The sequence below is a fragment of the Notolepis coatsorum genome (genome assembly GCF_963971535.1).
Source record: "Notolepis coatsorum genome assembly, chromosome: 6".
Taxonomy (NCBI): domain Eukaryota; kingdom Metazoa; phylum Chordata; class Actinopteri; order Aulopiformes; family Paralepididae; genus Notolepis; species Notolepis coatsorum.
Window position 1 is genome coordinate 130,319,793 of NC_140170.1, and position 23,710 is coordinate 130,343,502.

The 23,710-nt window shown below is 40.0% G+C and overlaps 1 protein-coding gene across 1 annotated transcript in view; it reads left to right on the plus strand.

Annotated features, from left to right (window-relative positions):
• LOC311229667 (dedicator of cytokinesis protein 3-like) overlaps positions 1 to 23,710 on the plus strand; it is a gene marked incomplete at both ends in the record, with an annotated part of 403,980 nt that overhangs the window by 95,651 nt on the left and 284,619 nt on the right. The window contains 1 exon segment of the mRNA XM_084315742.1: positions 422 to 518. Within this exon segment, the coding sequence (XP_084171868.1) occupies positions 422 to 518 (97 nt within the window).

Genomic DNA, 23,710 nt, shown 5'->3' on the forward strand with positions numbered 1-23,710 from the left:
CAGACTGGCTGTTATTAATTAAGCAGTTATGAGAGAGAGAGAGAGAGAGAGAGAGAGAGAGAGAGAGAGAGAGAGAGAGAGAGAGAGAGAGAGAGAGAGAGAGAGAGAGAGAGAGAGAGAGAGAGAGAGAGAGAGAGAGAGAGAGAGAGAGAGAGAGAGAGAGAGAGAGAGAGAGAGAGAGAGAGAGAGAGAGAGAGAGAGAGAGAGTGTGTAAAGCTGTTTGCCCTCTGTACAGTATGTACCTGTGTGCACACCCTTGGCGTTGTTACTGATGGTACGTACCAACCTGATTATCAATTGAGTGCATAATAACTAGAGTACAGTATCTGTATCTGAAAATAATAAATTGTACAATGTTTACTTCCCTTACCTGTTTGTTTGTAATTTGTTTGTGTGTGTGTGTGTGTGTGTGTGTCTTCAGGCAACACGAGACAGTGGTGCCATTAGAGGACCCCATAGTGACAGAGGTGACGTCAACATTACAGGAATGGGCCCTTCTATGGAAACAGCTCTACGTGGTAAGCAGCACTAATACTATTTTTATATTATGGAAAATTAGTTTGGGCCAGGATTTAGAGTTACAATGGTGAAATAGTAATAATAGACTGTGTGTGTGTGTGGCTGTCAGGTCATTTCAATGCAATACTATGAATTAACCAATTCACATGAACTTTCAAAACGTGTGTTGGTGACTGGCTGGTTGCCTCTGCGCGCCAATTGGGTTTTGCTTATAGGCATACGCGTGTAATTAAGAAACAATCATTTCTTAGAAATAAAGTTGTAGCAACACGTCAGCTGGTCCTCTCATACACAAGATGGTAAAGAAACAAGATTCAGGTAATGTATTTAACAATACACTTTTTTTTGGGAAAAACAAGCAAACAGAAACAGCTCAGACTATTTCCTAACTGTGCATGAAACCTCAACACTTTGACTCCGTTTACTCACAGGGATTATGAGTTGATCTATATATTGATCTATCTATATATTACATTCGTTAAGTGATGATGTAACCATCTATAATTGCTGCTCAAGGCTGATAACCTTTTCCTCAAATTAATAGAATAGAATAGTACTGTATTGATCCAGAGGGAAATTCAGCACTACAGATCGCTCACAATAAACATGTAGGTAGTCAAAAATCTAAAAATAAGAATAAAAATACACCCTTTCAAATGTGTCCAAAGACCTTCAATATGTGTTGCTGTCCGTGGTGCTGAAAACACCAATCACCTGAAATTGTGTTCAAAAGCAACAGCTGGTCTAATGTCAGGCTGTTCTGTCAAGAAAGAGGTCATAGGCCTACACTTAGTTGCTTATGAAACTGACCAGATTAATCTGGCTCTACTACAATAAAACTCAAATAACAGTCTGAAAAAAGAAAGCTCCCAAGATTAGGACATATTAGGCCTTTCATCCTGCCGCTAGGTTAATGGCTCACACACAGCATTGAAACAATTGAAACATTGGTTGCAATGTACACTGTATGTCGTCTTTGATTGGATTAAAATGTCAATATTCTTCCCGTTTTATGTTTGCCTGCTTTATATTTTACCTAGAGGGCCTGATTGAAACCAAGGCCCCTTGAACCCCTTACCCTCAGCTCCCTTGTCTGTAGCTGAAGTGCATACATTTGTAAACTTTTTCAACCTTGCACAAAAACCAAAACAATGAATATTCTCCCAGTGAGGCCGAGGACCAGGCTCATTGAAGCACATTAGTTCTCCTCTCATCTGGAAAACCACCAGGAATAGGTTCAGACCACATCGGGTGTCTTGACCTATATGCTAGTGTACTGAATTAGTCTCCATGGCAAACTATGGATCTCTATTTTGCCTGTATTATTACTGCTAGCATGATTGTGTTAACTAGATGTACTTACTGTACCAGATTGCCATGTGTGGCTATAGGCTACTGGCTATGTGCCTTGCTTTGATTTGTATATGTTTGGACAACTGTGTATGACACAGGTTAAATTCTGTGAGATGGAAGCAACTCTGTATTTGTCATACTCCTCCTATGCCTGTGTTATGGCTAGCTTCAGTACAAAGGCTTGTTGACGCTAGCCTAAGCTTGGTTAATCATATGCTCTGGTTCTAAAAATGTCCCCATGACATTTAATTATATGAAATACCAAAGCAGTGCACATTAACCAGAATGCTATTAAAAGCCCAACAAATTAGTAGGTAAACAAACAAATAGATTGACTGAGCTTTTGGTACAAGGACTGACGCTAGAACAGGTGGATATGAGTTTTTTTTTTTTTATTGCCTATTATGTGGGAGTAAAAGGTCTGTTTAAGATCTTAAGATTTGTTTATTAAGGACAATGCAAATTAATGAACATAATTTACATGTGTATGCATAACATCACAGCATGATAAGGACGTAAATATGCCGGGAATAGCACAGGGCTAATTTCCACCCGTAGTTTACGTTGGTAATGTTTGTAAACATTGGAATGAAACAGATCTGTCTAACATTTTATAATTTTTAGATTTTCTTATTTTTTTATAAGAAACTATATGGTAAAGAAAAGCCAGAATGCGGCTTTAAGCAGCGGGAAGACTCACAAGTGATTCAGAGAACTTGACAAAAGCATGCCTTATTTTCAGAATGATGACAATTAAATAGTTAATTAAATGATTATTTTAACCTCTTGAACATTGGGTAACCCATTGCCCTCGTCTGTGGGCTTCAGGCTGTGTTTTCGCCGATCAACCAACACATTGTTAGACCACAGGTTTTGAGGACTCAAGGGTTATGAAAACTGCACAACAACATCAAGCACCGTGCAAACCTTCCAATAAAGTAAACGCCTGACCGTAACCGGAAGGGTTTTTCCACTCGGCAGCAGTGTTTTGCTTCCCCGCTGCGGATGCCTCATGTGGCGACTTCTCTGTGTGTCTGTCAGTCCCCCCTCTTCTGTCTCCCTCTATCAAAGTCCCCTGTCAATCAGTCTCTCACTTTCCTCTGTTTCTTCTGTGTGCTCGTCTTGGCTCTGTCAAACTCTCACTCGTCTCTTTCCTGTCAGTCGCTCCGCTGTGTCCCGCATCTCAAACCGCTGTTTTAATCCTTTGTCTTTGTCTACTTTTTCTGACTAATTTATTTTCCTGTGTTTTTCTGACTTTGTCGTTTGATGATTTCATGCCCCGAGTGAAGCCGCCTAAGGTTTAGGCTGCAGGGTTCCAAACGGAAATATAAGAAGGGGCAGGGCTTGATAAATTGTTTACTTCCCCCCTGTTCCTTCTCAAACACTTAGGGCCCAATTCACAAAGAGTTTGCGCTGCTTTTTTCAATGCATATCGCTCTCAAAGGAGTAAGGACCAGTGGAGGTTATTGCATGACTACTAGGGAGGCAGTGCTTCACTAGTATACAGAAGGACAAAAAATATATATATTATTACATATTTTTATTATTTTTATTATTATAATAATTTTTTAAATATTTATTTTTATTAGAAATGTTTTCCTCTGTGAAAAAAACAATGCCAGTGAATTATTTTTTCTTCCAAAAATGTCCAAGTGACAGCTCTCTGACCCTGATCCCATAACACATTGATGCTGGTCAGGCTGTCAGCTGTCAATTAGTCACTGCAAATTTGGTGCACTGGGCAGGTCTTAAGAATCTAATAATCCAATCAAAATAGGGTAAAAAAAATATTTAAAAAAAAGGTGGTTAGTGAGGCCATGCGCACTTGATTGATTGGCGTTCACGCCGTGTTACATTGTGTTGACAACCTTGAGATCCAATCAGAGAATGGTGCCAGCTAATTATACAGAACTGCAGCTGGACCCTATTGACTGTGTGTGCAACTTGATTTGAAAGAGACTGACATAACGTTAGAGAAAAGAAGATTAATTTGCCTAATATAATAATTCATATTTTAAGATCTTTATTCAATTGTTCATGAACTTATTGTGCATCGTTTGATGATATATATATATATTTTTTTATCTCAGTTGAAGTAGTGTAATTGACGTGAACGTGCCATCTTGGACTCTGTAAGCTAACTTGTTGTAGCTAACGTTAGCTAATAGCTAAGTCATCGAAATGTTCACCCAGAGGAAGAAGAAGAAGAGGAAGATGGGATAGGTGAGCCCACAGCTTTGATGAGTGCACTGCTTTGGCAATCGCTTGGGTGACTGTCTGAGTGACCAAAAATTGTCGGAGTCGGAGTCCTGAAAATGGAACGTGTGTCACGCATCAACAGAACAATGTTTAGTGGATTTCGACAGCATCCTCACGCAAATGAAGGAACGATTAGATCACAAAAGACTGCTGTTTGTTGCATTGCCTGATTTGCAACTGTTTGCAAGCAGAGGAGGTCATTGAACGTTTCATCAGAAAATATCGAAGGATGGATTTAATTTACAAGTGATCAGATGGGAGGGACACTATTTCCTCGTAAAGAAGTACATCAAATGGTGAGTGGATTTAAAATATATATATATATATTGGGCCGCTGCGTCCAGTGTGTCAGTGACGTGTGTGTGGCTGAAATGTGTGCGTTTACTTTCGAATTACCCACGTAATTGTCCTTGTGTTACATAAAACCCATCTGTGGCCTCGTGCAGAGGAAGGTGGTAAATACATGTTAGAGGAGACTGAGGTAGGGGTTCTATCAGTGTCTGTCTGGTCACCAGCTTTTCCTGAAGTCTGGGGACAGGCGGATGTTTCTCAGGAAGTTTGTCAGAAAGTTATGGGAAGCTCCTTCACATAAAATGGGTTCCTGAAGTAATCAGGTGTTGTGGCTGATGTATGACTGAGAGGCTGAGGTTCAGCAGCTTGTTTTCACCGTGCTGCTCTTATTCACGTTTCCCTCGATATTCCAATGTACAGTTTTGCTTGTACAGTTGTACAAGCATGTACCATTGACTCAGAATGGTCTGTTTTATTGAAATCGTCTTTGTTTGTTTATACTTCAGAAGTATGATATTTAAACATGGTCCCCAAAATGAATGGAAGCAAATGAGGAGCCTGACACCTGGGAGGAATGGGGGTGTTGCAGCCTTGGGGATATTTTAAAAATATAATTTAATATATAATATAATATAATAATTTGTGCTTCACCAAGAAATTTGGTCAGCAGCCGCCACTGGTAAGGACGCGCAGCGGCTGAAATGAAGGTGGCCCATGCGTTGCTTCAGCATTGCGTCCGGTGCAATTGGCATCTCCCCTTTCTATGTAAATGAGCCTCTTCACAGGTGATGATCATCATGGCAGCAGTAACAGCGTGACCGCAAAATAATATTTCGAAGGAGAATATCACTCTGGATGAAATCAAGGAGGATATTGAGCAGGCAATGTTGTGGCGTTATGCTCCAGAATAAACTCTATTTATTTATTCCGAGTTGGTTTCCCACTTCAGTTTGAAAGTTAATTGTGTCTGTTTGTTATTTTTTTCTTTTCTATATAAGTTAAATGGGATATAAACTAAATAAAAAATAGCACAATAGAATATTGTGCTATTAAGTTTGAAAGTTAATTGTGTCTGTTTGTTATTTTTTTCTTTTCTATATAAGTTAAATGGGATATAAACTAAATAAAAAATAGCACAATAGAATATAGTACAATAGAATTATAAATGACCAAGCTGTCTTTTCTTAACACTGTCGGCTTCCCAAATGTCGTGGGCGCGATACCACCCGGCGAAAATGAGCACGTTTTTCTAAATAGGAAACATACATATTCCATCAATATCCAGATGGTGTGTAACGCTAGTAATTTAATTACTAATGTGGTTGCCAAGTTCCCTGGGTCAGTGCACGACAGCTACATATTTCGGAACAGCAGTCTATACTATACAGAACGATGCAAGCTGTTCTGAAGGTCCAGATTAATAATTAGAATTAGTTCAACAAAAAGGTAGATTATAGGCTATCACCTAAAGTCCATGTTTATTATTTTCTATACCATATATATATATTAGTGCTGTCAGGCGATTAAAAAAAGTAATCTAATTAATTACAGGATTTGTAATTAATTAATCTAATTAATCGCATTTTAATCCCATAACCATTTTATGCCTGATATTCTATATTCTATAATCATATTTCAAATTGCATGTGTCCGGATGGCAGAATTCAGTACTGTATCTACAAAACCTTCTGTTTAATCATCTTCCATCTATTAATTTGCTTAGATTTTTCAGGTCTGGTCAATTTGAGCATGGTGTTATTCACAGTCAAAGATAAAAACAAATTATTGATATTCTCATTTGGTTCATTACAATTTACTCAAAATAAAATTTTCATTCAATCAATCACCGCGCAGATTGCAGAATGGGTACAATACAGTACGGCTCAATACACACAATTGTTAAGGGGATGCAGACCAGAGAAAGACTTTCGTCTTGTTTACATCAGGGTCCCCCATTTTCAATTCATAATGAATTGTAAGTAAGGGTGCAACTTGCACCGTGCAATCCATTCTTTGTGGATTTAGCCCACAGTATTTCTGAATACATTCCCTGAGATTCATAGATGTCCCTAGAATCAGATACCAAGAACATGCAAATGGCCATATTAAAAAAAAAAGTCTGTAAATGTGTATTCTACATTCTTATGGAATGAATGAGATAAAAAAATAATTTTTTTTTTAATTAATTTTGAGTAAATTTTCATAATGCGATAATTTGCTGTGTAATTAATTAATCTAATTAACGCAATAAACCGACAGCCCTAATATATATATATATATATATATATATATATATATATATTGTTTTTTTTTGTATAAGATAAGTTTTATTGTTCTCCCGTATATGTTCCTTGTATCGCGCGCTGTATACAGCGCTGCATGTATTGGAATGGAGAAAAAGATACCGTTAGTTGGGGAAGAAAAGGTGTATTAGATTCAGGATTCAGGAGAGAGTTAATTTTTTTTGCCACAACGCTGTAACGCTCATCTTTCTCCTCCAGACAATTCACCTTCATAACATAATTTTATATGACACACACGACACAGATAGACAGTACTGCTACATCTATACATTTATGACATACCAGATTTGCAAATACAGTACTGTTTGTGATACAAAAAGAGTCCAGAAAAGAGAGTACATTTGACGTAGAAACTGTTGGAGGAGGTTGGGTAGGAGGGGTGGGTGGGGGATAGACTTACACTGTACAAGCAAAACTGTACATTGGAATATTGACAAAACCATACTTGGTCATTTACTGTACATTGGAGGGGGTTGATATAGCTATAAACCTGCATTCCTTAGAATATATCATTAATCAATTAAACTTATATTGAAATACACTATATAGCCTATACACCAACACTGAAATGACAGTGGATAAATAAATAAGAACTAAAGCTAATCGGTGGAAATAGACTGCATTAATATTCCATAACAAGTCTTGTGTGCGCCTACGAATGAACAGTAGCCTATAGGCTTAATTATGGAATAATAAGCCATACTGCGTTCATTCATTACGCCCGCCGTAGGCTATATATATTATATTTCATTCATTCATTCATATACAGTACTGCGCGCGCGCGTGTGTGTACGCGCGCTGCGGCAGGTGTACCGCGAGCTGTATATGATGCCAATACATTAATCTAATCTAGTTTTGATGGCGCGCAAGCGTGATTACGAAACCTAGCCGCATTTCTCGGAGACGCTCTCTGATTGGCACTGACTGATGCTAGGTTTCGTAATCACGCGGCTCGCAAGACTCGCAAAGCACTTCCGCCATTCCATTTTCACACAGCTGCGTCACTAGTTGCCTTATAAGGAGCTCTGGAGGCGTTGTTTTGTATGCAAATGACCTGAACGGGAACGCGATTTCGAGTTTAAGACAGAATGCCATTCTCCAAGCAGATATCAGATCATATAATTTGTGCCACCGTTTCAGCCACTTAAGACATATTACCAGCACGTTTAGGACTCAGAGTGAACTTGTCATTGATTATGTCTCAGTGGTTCCAAGATAAGTCTTCCAGAATAATTAAATGCCATTTTGTGTACATTTAATATTGGTTAATAAATCATTTAGTATTTGTCAAGCTCATTATTTAAATACAGTCAGGGTTGTGTACCCTGGCTTAGCTACAGTCTGTTTGTTATTTCTTCCCCTATAAGTGACCTTAGGTTTTATGAAAGGCGCTATATAAAACGAAGTTATTATTATTATTATTATTATTAAATTAAAAATGTTATAATTAATAATTATTAATAATTCATTAATAATAACTCCTCTCCTTCACTAGAATCTAATCTAATTATGAAATCAAATATAGGCCAGGGCTTTACAACCTAATAAAGAGATTGAATACTAATAATAATAATAATAATAATAATAATAATAATAATAATAATAATAATAATAATAATAATAATAATAATAATAATAATAATAATAATAATAATAATGATAATGATAATAATAATAATAATAATAATAATAATAACTTCAGAATAATAATAATCATGACATTGCATTACTGCTGATCAGCACCTATATCAGAAATAAATGTTTACTGTATTGATCCTTCCTGCTTACTTCCTGCTTCAGCAAAGCAAGCTGCTTTCACTGTCGCTCCGCTCCGCTGCTTTTGCCTATCGCTATTATAATGATTTATCACAGCCCTTTCAACTTTAATTACTCTGTATGTTAACTCCCAGTTGGTACTTCTCCAGAACTGTGAATCTTCTTATCTATTCAGATTTTTTACCACAGTCGAAAGGACGAGTCGCAATATTCTCCGTGGGAGGAATAGCGAACCGTCTTATCAGCTACACACAAAGGACTATGTCGGAAGGCAAGGATATTTATGAAAGACGAGGAAGGTTTTCCTTGTTATTTTGAGTTTTAACGAGACGGAAGACGACAGTGGTTTTGGTCGTGTGAGTAATAGCACAGCTCCAGGGCAACGGAACTGCCCCGTGTAGGGGAGAGAAACGGGAGAGAGCGACGGACAGCTCTCTTGTATGATATTTCATAAAAGACCCCGGTTGTGAAGTGAGTGACCCACCATCACCACCACCACCACCACCACCACCACCACCATCACCACCACCACCACCACCACCATCATCACCACCATCATCATTATCACCACCACCACCACCAGCTAAGTACCTAGCTTAGCTCCAGTTTAGCCTAACCTGAAAAGTGCATGGAAGACGGTGATAGAACGGTGACCAGTGGATTGAATACACTGCCAGCGAGGGTGTTTTGTTTTGCATTCCTTGGAAGAACACAGATAAGAGCGAGTGTACTGACAGGAAATAAGGGAAGATGCCTGGACTCGGCTCTCCCACAGAATGTACTAATTGCTTGAAGATGAGTATGAGGATTGTAGAGCTGGAGGCTCGGGTTTCTACCCTGTACCAAATACAGCAGGATGAGCAATTCCTTGACTCTATGTTTGAAGCTACTACAAATATAGCCAACAATACCATGATTGAGACCTGGCCTATGCTAGTAGCTACAGAACAGCACCACCCAAAAGACGGTCCTTGGCACAACCAAGGAGCTAGACAAAAGCAGTGGATCACCGTCAAGGAGAAAAGGAGAAAAAAACGAACCAGGACCTCACCCCCGGTACCGCCAGGAAATAGTTTCAACCTACTCTCGGAAACATGCATATCAACACCCAAAGCAAAGAGACATAGAAGCGTGGCTAACAACGCTAACGAAGCAAACAGCGAGCGTAATGGAGCTCACGCTAACGACGCTAATAGCAAGAATACCGGAGCTCACGCTAACACTAGCGAAGCAAACAGCTGGCATGCCGGAGCTCACGCTAATGCTAGCGAAGCTAACAGCCGGCACATCGGAGCACACGCTAACGACAAGACGACGAGGAAAACAGAGCCACGAGCGACACGGCTAGCAAACACGACCCAGACCGAGCGAACGGCTAACAGCGAAGAGACTATCATGCGCCGAGGAGAACGTTGCGGTAGCCAACGCCGAAGGTACGGGACCAGCGTTAACATGCCGGCTATTGAGAAGGCTAATGAGGCTTCACCAAGGCCACAGGACTGTGGAAAGAACCGGCAGACTAGGCCTAGCCCAAAAACAAACGGCCCCAAAACTGTTGGAAAGAAAAATGCTAACCTCACACAGAAAATAGACTGCATACTGATTGGAGATTCCACAACAAGGTATGTGGAGATGGCAAACACAGAAAATATCTGTCTAGACCAGTGGTTCCCAAAGTCGGGGTCGCGACCCAAAGGTGGGCCGCGAGCAGCCACGGGTGGGCCGCGAGATGATTAAAAAAAAAAAATATATATATATATATATATATAAATTTTTTTTATTTTTTATTTTTTATTTAATTGTTTTATTATTATTATTTTTTGTCAGGCCGCTGAACTTAGAAGCAGGCCAGGACAGTGTTTCTAGTTGTATTCTAAAATTCTATTCTATTGTATTCTAAAATGTGACTATATGGTTTTATATTAACTTAATAAATAAACAAAAACGAAAAATCTACTTATTTCAATGAACATTTCAAACTAAATAACAGATTATGCACATAAAACGCTGAAAACAACCGAAGCAACAATAGTATTTTAATGAGGCTATTATTATTATCATTATTATTTTGCAACAAGTTAGCCCTCTCATAAATAGCACATATAAATGAATAACTAACTTGAACTAACTTAATAGGATTGAAGTGATATTTGGCTTAAAAAATCGGTCACCTGGCAAAAAAATAAAAAATAAAAAGCCTGACGATGTGCATTGGGCCGCGGCTCTCTGACGCCTTATTTTCTGGGCCCTGGCCTGAAAAGTTTGGGAACCCCTGGTCTAGACAATACATCTGTGAAAGAGCTGGCCGAAAAACTTCCAACACTAATCAGACCGGGAATAACAAAAATTGTCATTCACTCTGGATCGTTTGACATCCTGCGAAAGAAGACTGGCACAGAGACTTTGAAAGACGATTTCACACGTTTAATGAACACACTAGACAAACATCAGTCTGTGTACATAGACACTGATGTGTCCATCAGTGGACCAATTGCATGCTTTCGCAGAGGACAAGAAGCATTCAGTCGACTCCTAAATTTTAATTCATGGTTAGGGGCTACATGTCTTGTACACGGCCTGAAATTCATTGACAACTTCAATGTTTTCTGGAATAACCCAGAACGTTTTTAAAGAAATGGCTTCTTCCCAAATCGCTTAGGTTCAAAGCTCCTAGCAGCAAACATGCGTCATGCCTTGATGGCCTCCAAGAATATTAAGCTCATACCAGCACGAGAGATAGTCATGAAGGACACAATCTCACCACGAAGTGCAGCAGCACAAGGCGCCCCCCCCCCCCCCCCCCCCCCCCCATATCACACAAGGCCATCTCGTCTGATCAAATGTCCCCGAAAGCACAGTACAGTCAGTGCAGTGCAGTATAGCACAATTGCCATGCCATCTCTCAAAACATACCAGTAATCACAACCAGCCAATGGCATGGTGAAAAATATACGCCATCAATGCGTTTACCTGCTATTAACCTCAGGGCCATCACGGTCAAGCCAAAGCAGACCTCCTCTAAAGAAGTCCAACAAATAAAATTAGCTTTCCTAAATGTCAGATCACTGAATAATAAAACATTCTTAGTAAATGACCTGATTAAAGAAAATAACTTAGATTGCATCTGCCTAGTAGAGACATGGCTAAATAATGACACAGCTACATCAATAATGATAGAAGCTTGTCCACCAGACTATAACTTTTTTCAAATACCCAGAAAAAATAAAAGGGGCGGAGGAGTTGCAGCAATCTTCTCCTCAAAACTCTTGTTTAGAATCACAGAACTAGGCGAGTTCATGTCAATGGAATATCTTGCCATTGAACTAAAAACAGAATCAACTATTATTGTCACAATATACCGCCCGCCTAGACACTCACCAATATTTATACAGGAGCTCTCTGAACTGATCTCACTATGTGTTACCGGATATGATAAGGTGATCCTAAATGGAGACTTGAACATCCATTTTAATAAGAAAACAGATTCCAAAACTATAGAACTAAAAAATCTACTGGATAGCTTTGACCTAATACAGCATATAACAAATGCAACTCACAGGCTTGGGAATACACTAGACTTAGTTATAACAACAACTGGGCTAAGCATAACAAATATCTCAATAACTGAATTACCTCTCTCCGACCATCACTGTATATTTTTTGATACTCAAATAACCCTTACTAAAACAAAAAAAGAAATCATAGTTAAAAAGAGGCTCTTAAACGACAAAGCTGAATCAAAGTTCATTGATCTTATCAGACTACATGAACCACACAATCATGACAGCTCTCTAAATGAAATGGTAGAAAATCTCAATGATGCAATGTCATCTATATTAAATTCTGTCGCCCCATTAAAAACGAAAAAGAAGAAAACTAGAGCCTCGCCCTGGTTAAACTATAATACGGTCAACGAAGAAAAAAGGAAATGTTGTGCAGCGGAGCGAAAATGGAGAAAAACAAAAACCACCATATGCTGTGATATATACAAAGATGCTTTAACTGCTTATAATAAAACCATCCGCTTAGCAAGGAAAGATTACTTCTCTAAAATCATTACAGAAAATGCTGGAAACTCCAGAATCCTCTTTTCCACTATTAATGTACTACTCAACACTGCCCCTACACCTCCTCAGTCATCAACGGTTAAGTGTGAAGAACTTGCACTATTCTTTAACAACAAAATAACCTTGATCAGGGCCAGCATTACTCATGATGGAAATAAAGCTGATTGCGGCAAACCGTGCAATGTAACCATGAGAAGTTTCACATGCATCACATTAGATGTACTCTGCAAAACTGTCTCAGAATGTAACTCCTCCACCTCAGACATTGACCCTATACCTACAGCTTTCTTCAAACGGGTATTTAATAGTGTTTCAAGTCCTGTGCTAGATATCATAAACACTTCCCTTAGGACTGGTATTTTCCCGGATGCCTTTAAAACAGCAGTTGTAAAGCCATTACTAAAAAAACCTAACTTGGATAGTAATGAAATGGCAAATTATCGTCCAATATCCAACCTACCATTCATTAGTAAAGTACTTAAAAAGATAGTTTCAGTTCAAATAAATTCCTTTCTTGAAGAAAACAACATCTTAGAAGAATTTCAGTCAGGATTCAGAAAATATCATAGCACTGAAACTGCCCTGACCAAAATAATCAGTGACCTCAGACTAAACTCTGACGAGAATAAGATCTCCATCCTTATCCTGTTAGATCTCAGTGCAGCATTTGATACAATCGATCACGATATTCTAATCGATCGTCTTGAAAACCATGTCGGTTTCTCAGAACATGTGCTGGGCTGGTTTAAAACATACATCAGAGGGAGGAAATTCTATGTTAAACTAGGAGATCACATGTCTGATATATACGACAACAACTATGGAGTTGCACAAGGGAGTTGCTTAGGTCCTTTACTCTTCTCCCTTTACATGTTACCGCTGGGTGATATCATCAGAGAACATAATGTAGATTTCCATAGCTATGCGGATGATACACAACTGTACATATCTGCTGAACCAAATGCTACAGCGATTAGCTCCATTACAGACTGCTTACTGGCAATAAATAAATGGATGAGTAAGAACTTCCTGAAACTAAACGAGAACAAAACTGAAATTCTAATTATCGGCTCCAAAACTAGAAAAGAAACATTAATAAAGAACCTGGGGGGACTAACCCCTTGGATCAAATCTGAGGTCACTAGTCTTGGGGTTATCATAGATTCAGAACTGAACTTCAATTCTCATATTAGCAAAGTGACGAAAACATCGTTCTTCCATCTCAGAAATATAGCAAAAGTACGACCATTTATTAATCAGAACGATGCTGAGAAGCTAATTCATGCATTCATATCTAGCCGGTTAGACTACTGTAATGCACTTTTCACAGGTCTCCCTAAGAAAACCACAGAGAGGCTTCAGCTAATCCAAAACTCTGCAGCCCGACTGCTAACTAGAACCAAAAGGAGAGAGCACATTAGTCCAGTCTTAGCTGCTTTACACTGGCTTCCTGTAACATTTAGAATTGACTTTAAGGTCCTTCTCCTTACATACAAAGCTCTAAATGGACAGGGACCTAGCTACATCGCCAACACAAATTACACACCAGCAAGAACACTGCGATCATCAGCTGCTGGACTACTAGAGGCTCCCAGAAGCAGTCAAAAGAGGATCGGTAATGCAGCCTTTATCAACTATGCCCCAAAACTATGGAACAAACTACCCCAAAACATCAGGGAAGCCAATAACGTGTCTCTTTAATGAATCTATCTACTAAAGTCTTAGGATCGTATAGTGGATCTCTATAGTATCTCTGCTGTTGTACTCACACGTTCTGTTCAATTGTCTTATAAATGATTTGGAGTCGGAGCCAGGCGCTAAAGGTACAAAGACAGTCTGGCCGTCGTTTATTGGAAGATCCACACAGCTTAAAGTTCTCGCCAACTTTTCTATTGTCTAAAAGCATCTGCAGCACGTCTCGATTGGATAGGTTTTCAGCGTAGGTTTTGGGGGTCGTCTCAAGATGATGCTCTCCGTGCGTCGACGTGGTCTGCTGGTCTCCGTGCGTTTTTTCTCCATGTCTCAGATCTGTGGTAAATATAGGAATCACCCAAACCCCGCCCAGTGGTCGAGTCTCTGCCCCGTGATGTCACAGAACGGAGACTCCTAATTGGCTTAACACGAAAGAACTGGGTTCCCTGACCAATAAGGAAGTGACATGACTATTTTCGGCTCGTTACAAGGTGACCTTACAGAGGGGATGTGAACTAGTTTCCTTTTCGAATGATTTACCCAAGTGTCCCTGAATTCGACCCTCATACAGATGGAAATATAGTACCCACTCAACCTAACAGTGGGTATTCCAGAAAGGTCTGTTTGGACTGTTTAGCTAAAGTAAACAGAACTCTGGTGCCGGCCTTCAGGCCTGACTTAAAGTTAAGTATTGGGCCCTCCATCCCACTTTGTTGTGTGGGGAAAGAGGTTTCATTTGTTTGCCATTTGATCTGTTCTTATTTTTATGGTACTCTGGGCTTTTTCCTATAGCTGCTAGGTAAAGGGTGAAAGGTTGCACTGTTAGCCTTTGACTGAATTCTCCTATGGCCTTTTCCAGAAACCGCTAGATGATTTTGATCCCTCCTGTAATGCTTATACAGGTCATTTTGATCAATTTAATTTACGACACCAACTCGCTAGACATCTTTAAAAGACAGCTTAAAACCTATCTCTTTGCTCAGGCATTTCACTGATAGATATCTGCTACCACCTAGTGGCAAGAGGAAACATCAGGGATATCCTGACACAACTTGTATTTACCTGCACTATTCTTACCCTGCCTACTCTTATACACTGCCTATCAAATTCATGTGTCGGTTATTGCACTTTTTACTTCTTACTGATGACTATTTTTAAACTGAATCATTTTAAACTATTTTTATTATTTGCTAGATCCAAATGTGAAACACTGTGATTATTTGTTCATGCAATAGGTCCCACTATTTAGTATGGGTTTGTGTCCCTGTGATCTAATATCACTAAAGTTACAGTGTGGGTTCGAGTCCCTGTGATCTAGTATCACTAAAGTTACAGTGTGGGTTCGAGTCCCTGTGATCTAGTATCACTAAAGTTACAGTGTGGGTTCGAGTCCCTGTGATCTAGTATCACTAAAGTTACAGTGTGGGTTCGAGTCCCTGTGATCTAGTATCACTAAAGTTACAGTGTGGGTTCGAGTCCCTGTGATCTAGTATCACTAAAGTTACAGTGTGGGTTCGAGTCCCTGTGATCTAGTATCACTAAAGTTACAGTGTGGGTTCGAGTCCCTGTGATCTAGTATCACTAAAGTTACAGTGTGGGTTCGTGTCCCTGTGATCTAATATCACTAAAGTTACAGTTGGGAATTACAGGAGTATTACTGAATAGAGAGCCTATTAGGACGCTAGATCCAAATGTGAAACACTGTGATTTGCCATATCTTGCTATGCTCGCTCATGCCTGTATTTTTTATGTCCGTTCTATTTTATAATTTTTTTTTTACTATTTTTAAACTGAATCATTTTAAACTATTTTTACTATTTGTGTTACTGAAAACTGTAAGCGGAGAGCCTATTGGGATGCTAGATCCTAATGTGAAACACTGTGATTCTACCTGTCTATCTTTTTATGCTCGCTTATGCCTGTATTTTTTACTGTTGTGAAGCACTTTGAACTGCAACCTCTGTATGAAAAGTGCTATACAAATAAAGTTATTATTATTATTATTATTATCATCTCAGAACCAAGCATTTGGAATGTCAGTGCTATAGCCTTATTCTAAATCACGCTTTGCGAAGGCTATTGGCACGCGGCTTTATATTTCTCGAACAAGTTAGATACTGTTCAATCATAACTCATAAGATCTAATTTCTTTAGTATTCCGTTCATTTTGTATTGTATTTCGTTTACTTCGTAATGTATAGAGGAGTGCAAAAGAATATAATCTTTATTGTCATCGTTGGTACATCGAAATTGAGTTTAGAGCATCACCACATACAAACATACTGAATATAGCATGTACAAAATAATAATATCAATAATATAATATCAATGTCCCAAGTGCAATAGTGCTAGTGCAAATAAGTAGTACAGTGACAGTCCAGTTGGATGGATTAATGGATGGGGGGGGGGGGATGACGACGACGCGCGTATCGCTTCCGCAACGGAATTTGGTTTCCGGGTTCCCCTGATTGGCCGCGACGGCCACGTGACCCACGCCGCTATCCGCCTCTCTGCCTCTGCCGCTGCCTGTGTGTTGACGCGCGCGCGGCATGGACTTCACTGCCGCTTTCCCACTTCAACGCCAGAGCGCTCTTGTTTAATAATATTGTCGCGTTGTGGAAAGCAGGATGAGAGAGCGTAGATTTCAGTGTGTATCATTTAATCATTTATCATTTAACATTTGAAAGGCATACATTGTTGTCATACAGAAGTACAGAATACTTTTATCCAAAATGCTTCTTACTGTTACTGTTAGAGACTGTGCTAGACAAGATAAGTATGAAATAAAATAGTATAGCATGTAAAATAGAAGTAAAAATAGAGGTCACAGTGTTCAGTATAGACATATGTACAATGTTCGATGCAGAATAGAAGTAACTGAGTTACCATACAATATACAATATACTATGCAATGTACTAATATACAATACGCTATAGTGCAAAGCAGAAATGGGATGAGGTACAATTTACAGTAAGGTGTACGAGTTGCAGTGCAAATGCTTCTTACTGTTGCGCTCCAGAGACTGTTACCATACAATATACAATATACTATGCAATGTACTAATATACAATACGCTATAGTGCAAAGCAGAAATGGGATGAGGTACAATTTACAGTAAGGTGTACGAGTTGCAGTGCAAATGCTTCTTACTGTTGCGCTCCAGAGACTGTTACCATACAATATACAATATACTATGCAATGTACTAATATACAATACGCTATAGTGCAAAGCAGAAATGGGATGAGGTACAATTTACAGTAAGGTGTACGAGTTGCAGTGCAAATGCTTCTTACTGTTGCGCTCCAGAGACTGTTACCATACAATATACAATATACTGCGCAATGTACTAATATACAATACGCTATAGTGCAAAGCAGAAATGATTCTTGAATCAAGATGACTATGTGAAAAGCGACAATAGCATTAAACAGCAGCGTTTCTGCACTCAGAAGATGGCGCGACAATATTATTAAACAAGCGAGCTCTGTCATTGAAGTGGGAAAAGTGATTCTTGACTCAAGATGACTATGTGAACACACAGGCGAGCGTCAACACAGCAGCGCGTAGCGGCAGCGGCAGAGCGCTGGATGCGGGGGCGGGCCACGCGTGTCATGTGGCCGTCGCGGCCAATCAGGGGAACCCGGAAACCGAATTCCGTTGCGGAAGCGATACAAGCGGGGGGGGACAACAGTAAGATTTTGGTGGGACAAAGTGGGACAGATAGATAATGTAAATTCTTTAATTATAGAATAACTGGTCTTCACCGAATAGATAAATACAGATTAAAATACAGAATTAGATCTCTCGTCTTGGCACTGGCAGCCGGCGTGATTTGTTATCTTTGCGGCAGTGGCTTTGTCCGTCTGGCTATCATTGGGTTTTAGAAGGAACGGCATGTGTCGTTTGCCATTCTTGGTTTTAACTGCAGGTTTCTTTTTACTGCTTTCCATCTTGATTTCTTGATTTAGTTTGCTTGTAATGTTTCTTTTCTTTTTTTGGACAGCGCACTAAACTTGACAGCGTGCTACATTTTGACACACACATTTCTGCCAAGAGCGCTGTCAAGGGTGCAGAGTGCAGACTGCTCGCGAGCCACACATTATTGGGCGTGTCTGCGCTGGTATCTCATCACGCAATGTGCTTTCGTGGATAGCTCGCAGACACAGAGCAGGCTCCACGAATGCAATTTGCTTGGCGCAATCCATTCTCTCGCCCTTATTGTAATAGAAAATAGTAAATCGTTTTTTTTAACTTGTTTTATGTTTCTATGTTCGAGACAAATCAAAATCAAATCAAATCAAATATTTGGAGGCATAAACATTAAATGATCATACATTCTTTTTTAACAACAATTAATTGAGGTGATAAGTGGAAGCTGTGGTTTATTAACCCTGTGTGATAAAACACAGACGAGTCCACCGTCTGAACATTAGCTAAGTTGAGGAACATGCAAGATGGATTGTTTTCTCACCATAAAGGGAAAAAAGAGCAGATGATTCCTTAAAAAAAAAGGTTGCCCTACCAAACAAAAATGTAAGTACAGTGAAATGGAAAGTTGGTCAGATTATATTGTATTGTAAATCAATATATTGACAAGGTTCAAGGCTAAACTCAGACCATCTGGGGCTATGGTTAGTAAATGTTCTGGGTGGTCCCTATACTGTTCTTCCTGGAACACTCCTGCCTAAAATGAATAACATTTAATGGCATTGTATGACTACTGCAAACATTACATTAAAACAATTAATAGTAGCCTAATGTTAAAACAATTGCCCTCGACAAAATGGACATCTCTGCAGGGTCGGTGAGAATTCTCAAACCTTGAATGCATTTAGAAAAAAAAAAATCCATATTCACCATGAAAGCTAGAGAGGAGCTTGCTACATTCTCCAATTCCATTATACACCATGGAGGCCTGGTGACTCCAGGAAAGAGAGAGAAAGAGAGAGCGCTTGGTGCCAGTGTGCTAACTTGAAAAAAAGATAAGGGCTCTTTATTTGTAGACAGTCCCATGTGTATGTCCCTCTGAACAAAGCTGACCATTACTTTATTGTACAAGTCTCTCTTGTTAGGTGTATGTATCCATCAATTTCATGAGTTTCTCCTTTTCAATAGAAATCAGAGCCAACGATGAAAGCCTGTCCTGCTCCATTACGGCTGTGTTACGTGTGGGGTATGTTTGTACCCTGATCAGGTGTTCCCAGTGTGTGATGTGTTATGTCTAGTTATAGTTCCCTGTCCTGGTCTTGTAGTCATTATCGTTTCCCTCCCAGGTGTATCCATTTGTAATCAACCCAGGTGTGTCTTGTCTCGTCATCCCCTCATGTATAACTGTCCTGTTCTCCCCTGTGTGAGATGCTGATCCTGTTTGTACAGTTCTGTATTTTATTTGTCGTTATTTTATGTTACTCCTTTTTTACAAAACCATGATAAATATAAATTATATTTCTTTTGTTGGTTACTTTGGCTTCCGTCTCCTCATTATGTTACATTGACAAGACAATGAGCACTCCTTCAGTCAATGGTAACGTAATATGGGGGCTCGTGCCAAACTATTTGGTGTTTACAACTGGTCGGGTGTTAGAAGACCCTGTCAGGAGCCGTCTCCTAGGCCGGCGTGTGTCAGCGGTAGTTATATAGGGGTTCATAGTGAGGGATGGAAACATTAAACACTGTTCCTCCCTCCCCATCAACCTGGATCCCCTGCAATTTGCATATCGCCCCAACAGGTCCACGGAGGACGCCATAGCCCATGTGCTGCACACAGCAGCATCACACCTAGACAAGAAGCAGGGGAACTATGTGAGAATGCTGTTCATCGACTACAGCTCAGCATTCAATACCATAGTCCCCTCCAAACTCATAGCCAAGCTCAGGGACCTGGGCTTGAACTATGACCTCTGCCAGTGGGTCTTGGACTTCCTGACGGGTAGACCCCAGGTGGTGAGAGCAGGCAACTGCACCTCCTCATCCATCACGCTCAACATAGGGGCCCCCTAGGGCTGTGTTCTGAGTTCCCTCCTCTACTCGCTGTACACACACGACTGTGTGGCACAGTGGACCAAGAACACAATCATCAAATTTGCTGACGACACAGTAGTGGTGGGCCTGATCTCTGCCAACGATGAGAGGGCCTACCTGGAAGAGGTAAATAATCTATCGCAGTGGTGTCAGGAGAACTGCCTCTCCCTGAACGTCAGCAAAACAAAAGAGATAATTGTGGACTTTAGGAGGTCAGGGGTCAAGGACTACAGCCCCCTCAGCATCGACGGGGCACCGGTTGAGAGAGTGAACAGTTTTAAGTACCTCTGAGTCCACATATCCGAGGACTTGACATGGACCACACACATTGACAGTGTTATCAAGAAGGCACGGCAATGCCTCTACTTCCTTAGGCGCCTAAGGAAGATCCAAGTGAGTCAGAAGATCCTTAAGAATTTCTACTCATGCACAATAGAGAGCATCCTGACTGGCAATATCACCTCCTGGTTTGGGAATAGCACCGCACAAGACCGTAGCAGACTACAGAGAGTGGCCTGTTCAGCCGAACGCAAAATTGGAGGTGGGCTTCCCACTCACCAAGACATTTACAACAAGCGGTGCATGGGTAAGGCTAAGAGAATAATCAAAGACTCCAGCCACCCAAACAACTGCCTCTTTGAACTGCTGCGGTCAGGCAAGCGATACCGGAGTCTCATGGCAAGCACAGAGAGACTCAGAAGAAGCTTCTATCCTCAGGCCATCAGGATGCTAAATGACAATAACACTATGTAACAACCATCAAATACACTCTCAGCACACACATCCACACGCACACACTCACTTTAAACAAACAACTCACTGCAGCACCCACTTTACCCACTTTAGTCACTTAACATACTTTATATTTATTGGTAAAGAATTTGCACTACAACTCATACCTCATTACACCTTACTGTAAATTGTACCTAAATTGTACCTCATCCCATTTCTGCATTGTACTGTATTGTATTGTAACTCAGTTACTTTTCTACTCTGCATTGTATATTGTATTTATGTATATATTGAACACTTTTGTCTGTATGTACTTGACTTCTATTTTATACTTAGTATACTTATCTATTTTTATCTAGCACAATCTCTGGAGCAAAACAGAAAGAAGCATTTTATATAAAAGTATTCTGTACTTTTGTATGACAACTAATAAAGAAACTTGAAGCTTGATTAAAGGGATGGGCTTTAGATTTGTAGTGAAACACACAGCACTTGTTAATTGTTTGCGAATATTTTGAAATGTGGATAATTAGGAAGGTCGTACCAATGCTCTTTGTTATTGAGGGAGTGTGTAGTTTGTTTAGTGATTAAGGTTGAGTGGGTCCTAAACATTACTAATGGTGGAGCGGTGGCCAAAGTTATTAAAAGCAGGCTGTACAAACGTTTAGGGTGAAGCCGTTTTGTTGTTTTTTATGTATATATTATTTGTTTTGGTCATAGTCGCTAGTAGGATTTTTTTCCCCCTGTTTGACCGAGTTGTGCAACATTACTAGGACAAATAAGCCTTTGAAATTGGAGGAGTTTGTGGCCAAACCAACGGTTGCCCAGTTGAATTTGTGCACTAAGGAGGAGTTGTCGGTGATAGCAGGTCACTATGGGGTTAAAATTGTCCCGAGTATGAGGAAGCAGCAACAAAAAATTTAGCTGGTTGAGGCTTTAACTATCAAGGAAGTTCTCGAGTGTTCTGTTTGTGAACCTTTGGAGGATGAGGAAGTCACAGGTGACCCTGGTTCTGCTAATCCTACTAGCGCTCAGAAAAATGGAGCTGGAGTGTAAGTTTGAGCAATTGAAACACGGAGCGGCAGAGGCAGAATGTGTGCGCGCAGAGGCAGAGCGTGTCTGCGCTCGGCAGGCTGAGGAGTGTGCACGGGAACGCGCGCATGAGCTTGAGATTAGAAGAATTGGGGGGGGTAGGGGTACGCGCATAGTGACATGAAGATAGGTTCGATGTTACCAGGCACTTGTGTTTGGTTCCCCAATTCTTAGAAAAGGATGTTGATAAGTATTTTTCTATGTTTGAAAACGTAGCGACGACTCTGCAATGGCCTAATGATTACCGGACGCTACTCCTCCAGAGTGTGCTCACTGGGAAGGCACAACACGTTTACGCGTCACTTTGTCCAAACACCCAGGATTACATCGTGGTGAAGCCTGCTATCCTCAGAGCATACGAGCTGGTGCCGGAGGCATATAGGCAAAAAATTCTGTGTGTTTAGAAAGAACAATGCACAAACCAATGTGGAATTTGCTCATGAGAAAGCTGCTATTTGACCGGTGGTGTGTGTCGGAGAAAGTTGATAAGCTCATTCTTCTCAAAGAGTTTAAAGCTCATTGTTTGCCTGATAATGTTGCATCGGTGGCTGCAGGTCTCGCAGATGTGTTTCTATGAACACACAAAGTGCTTTTTGACAAGCCTAGCTACCCCGTGCGCAATTAGGGATGCACCAATCCGACTTTTTTAGTCCCGATACCGATACCTGGGTTTGGGTATCGGCCAATACCGATACCGATCCGATACCCATTGTCCAAATGTTTCCCCCAAAAAAGTTAAAAAAATTGTATCCACGTTTTAAATTTGTTTAAATTAAAATATATTTTGTTTTTAACCCATTCTCTGCCACCACTTTGATCATCCTAAACCATTCTCTGCCAGCGCTATTTGTCTATGGAGATGTTCACCTTCTTTGCAGGGCTATAACTTTTTAAATTGTATTGCTAAATTGACGTTACTATGGCCCATTCAACATCGATTAGCTATCGTTCAGGATGTAGGAACGTTTTACTTTTTCATTCACACATTCATACGAAAATACCATCTAGAGCAGGGGTCAGGAACCTTTTTGACTGGGAGAGCCATAAAAGCCAAATATTTCTAAATATATTTCATTGAGAGCCATATAGTATTTTTAACGTATAATAAATTAAATATGTCTTACTTTTAATGCGACTTCTGGTGCTGCATGGTTTTGCTGATGGCCTTGTAATCTGGTTCATACGTGGTGAGGTTGAGCTTCATGCAGGCGTTGAGGCTTCCATCAGTTAAACGTGAGCGTAGGTTGGTCTTAATGTTCCTCATATGCGAGAATGACTGCCCACATGCATATGTAGAGCCAAACATGGTCAATACGGCAATACTCACGCTGCATTGTGTGGTATGTCACAGGAAGCTCGTTCCAAGTTTTAAGAATCAGCTGGTCTTCAGGTTGAAGATTTTTTATTTCTGTCCACTTGTGTTCCCTCGCCAGCTCTGCTCGCTATATCTTCAGCTACAGATACTATTGGCTGTATCTTCAAAACTAATTTCTGTTTACTTTAAAATGACACAGTATTATTAAGAAATATCACAAGTATTAAAAAAAAAATAAAAAATATTTTACTCAAAAAGTTCTGGGAGCCATATGCTGTCACCAGAAGA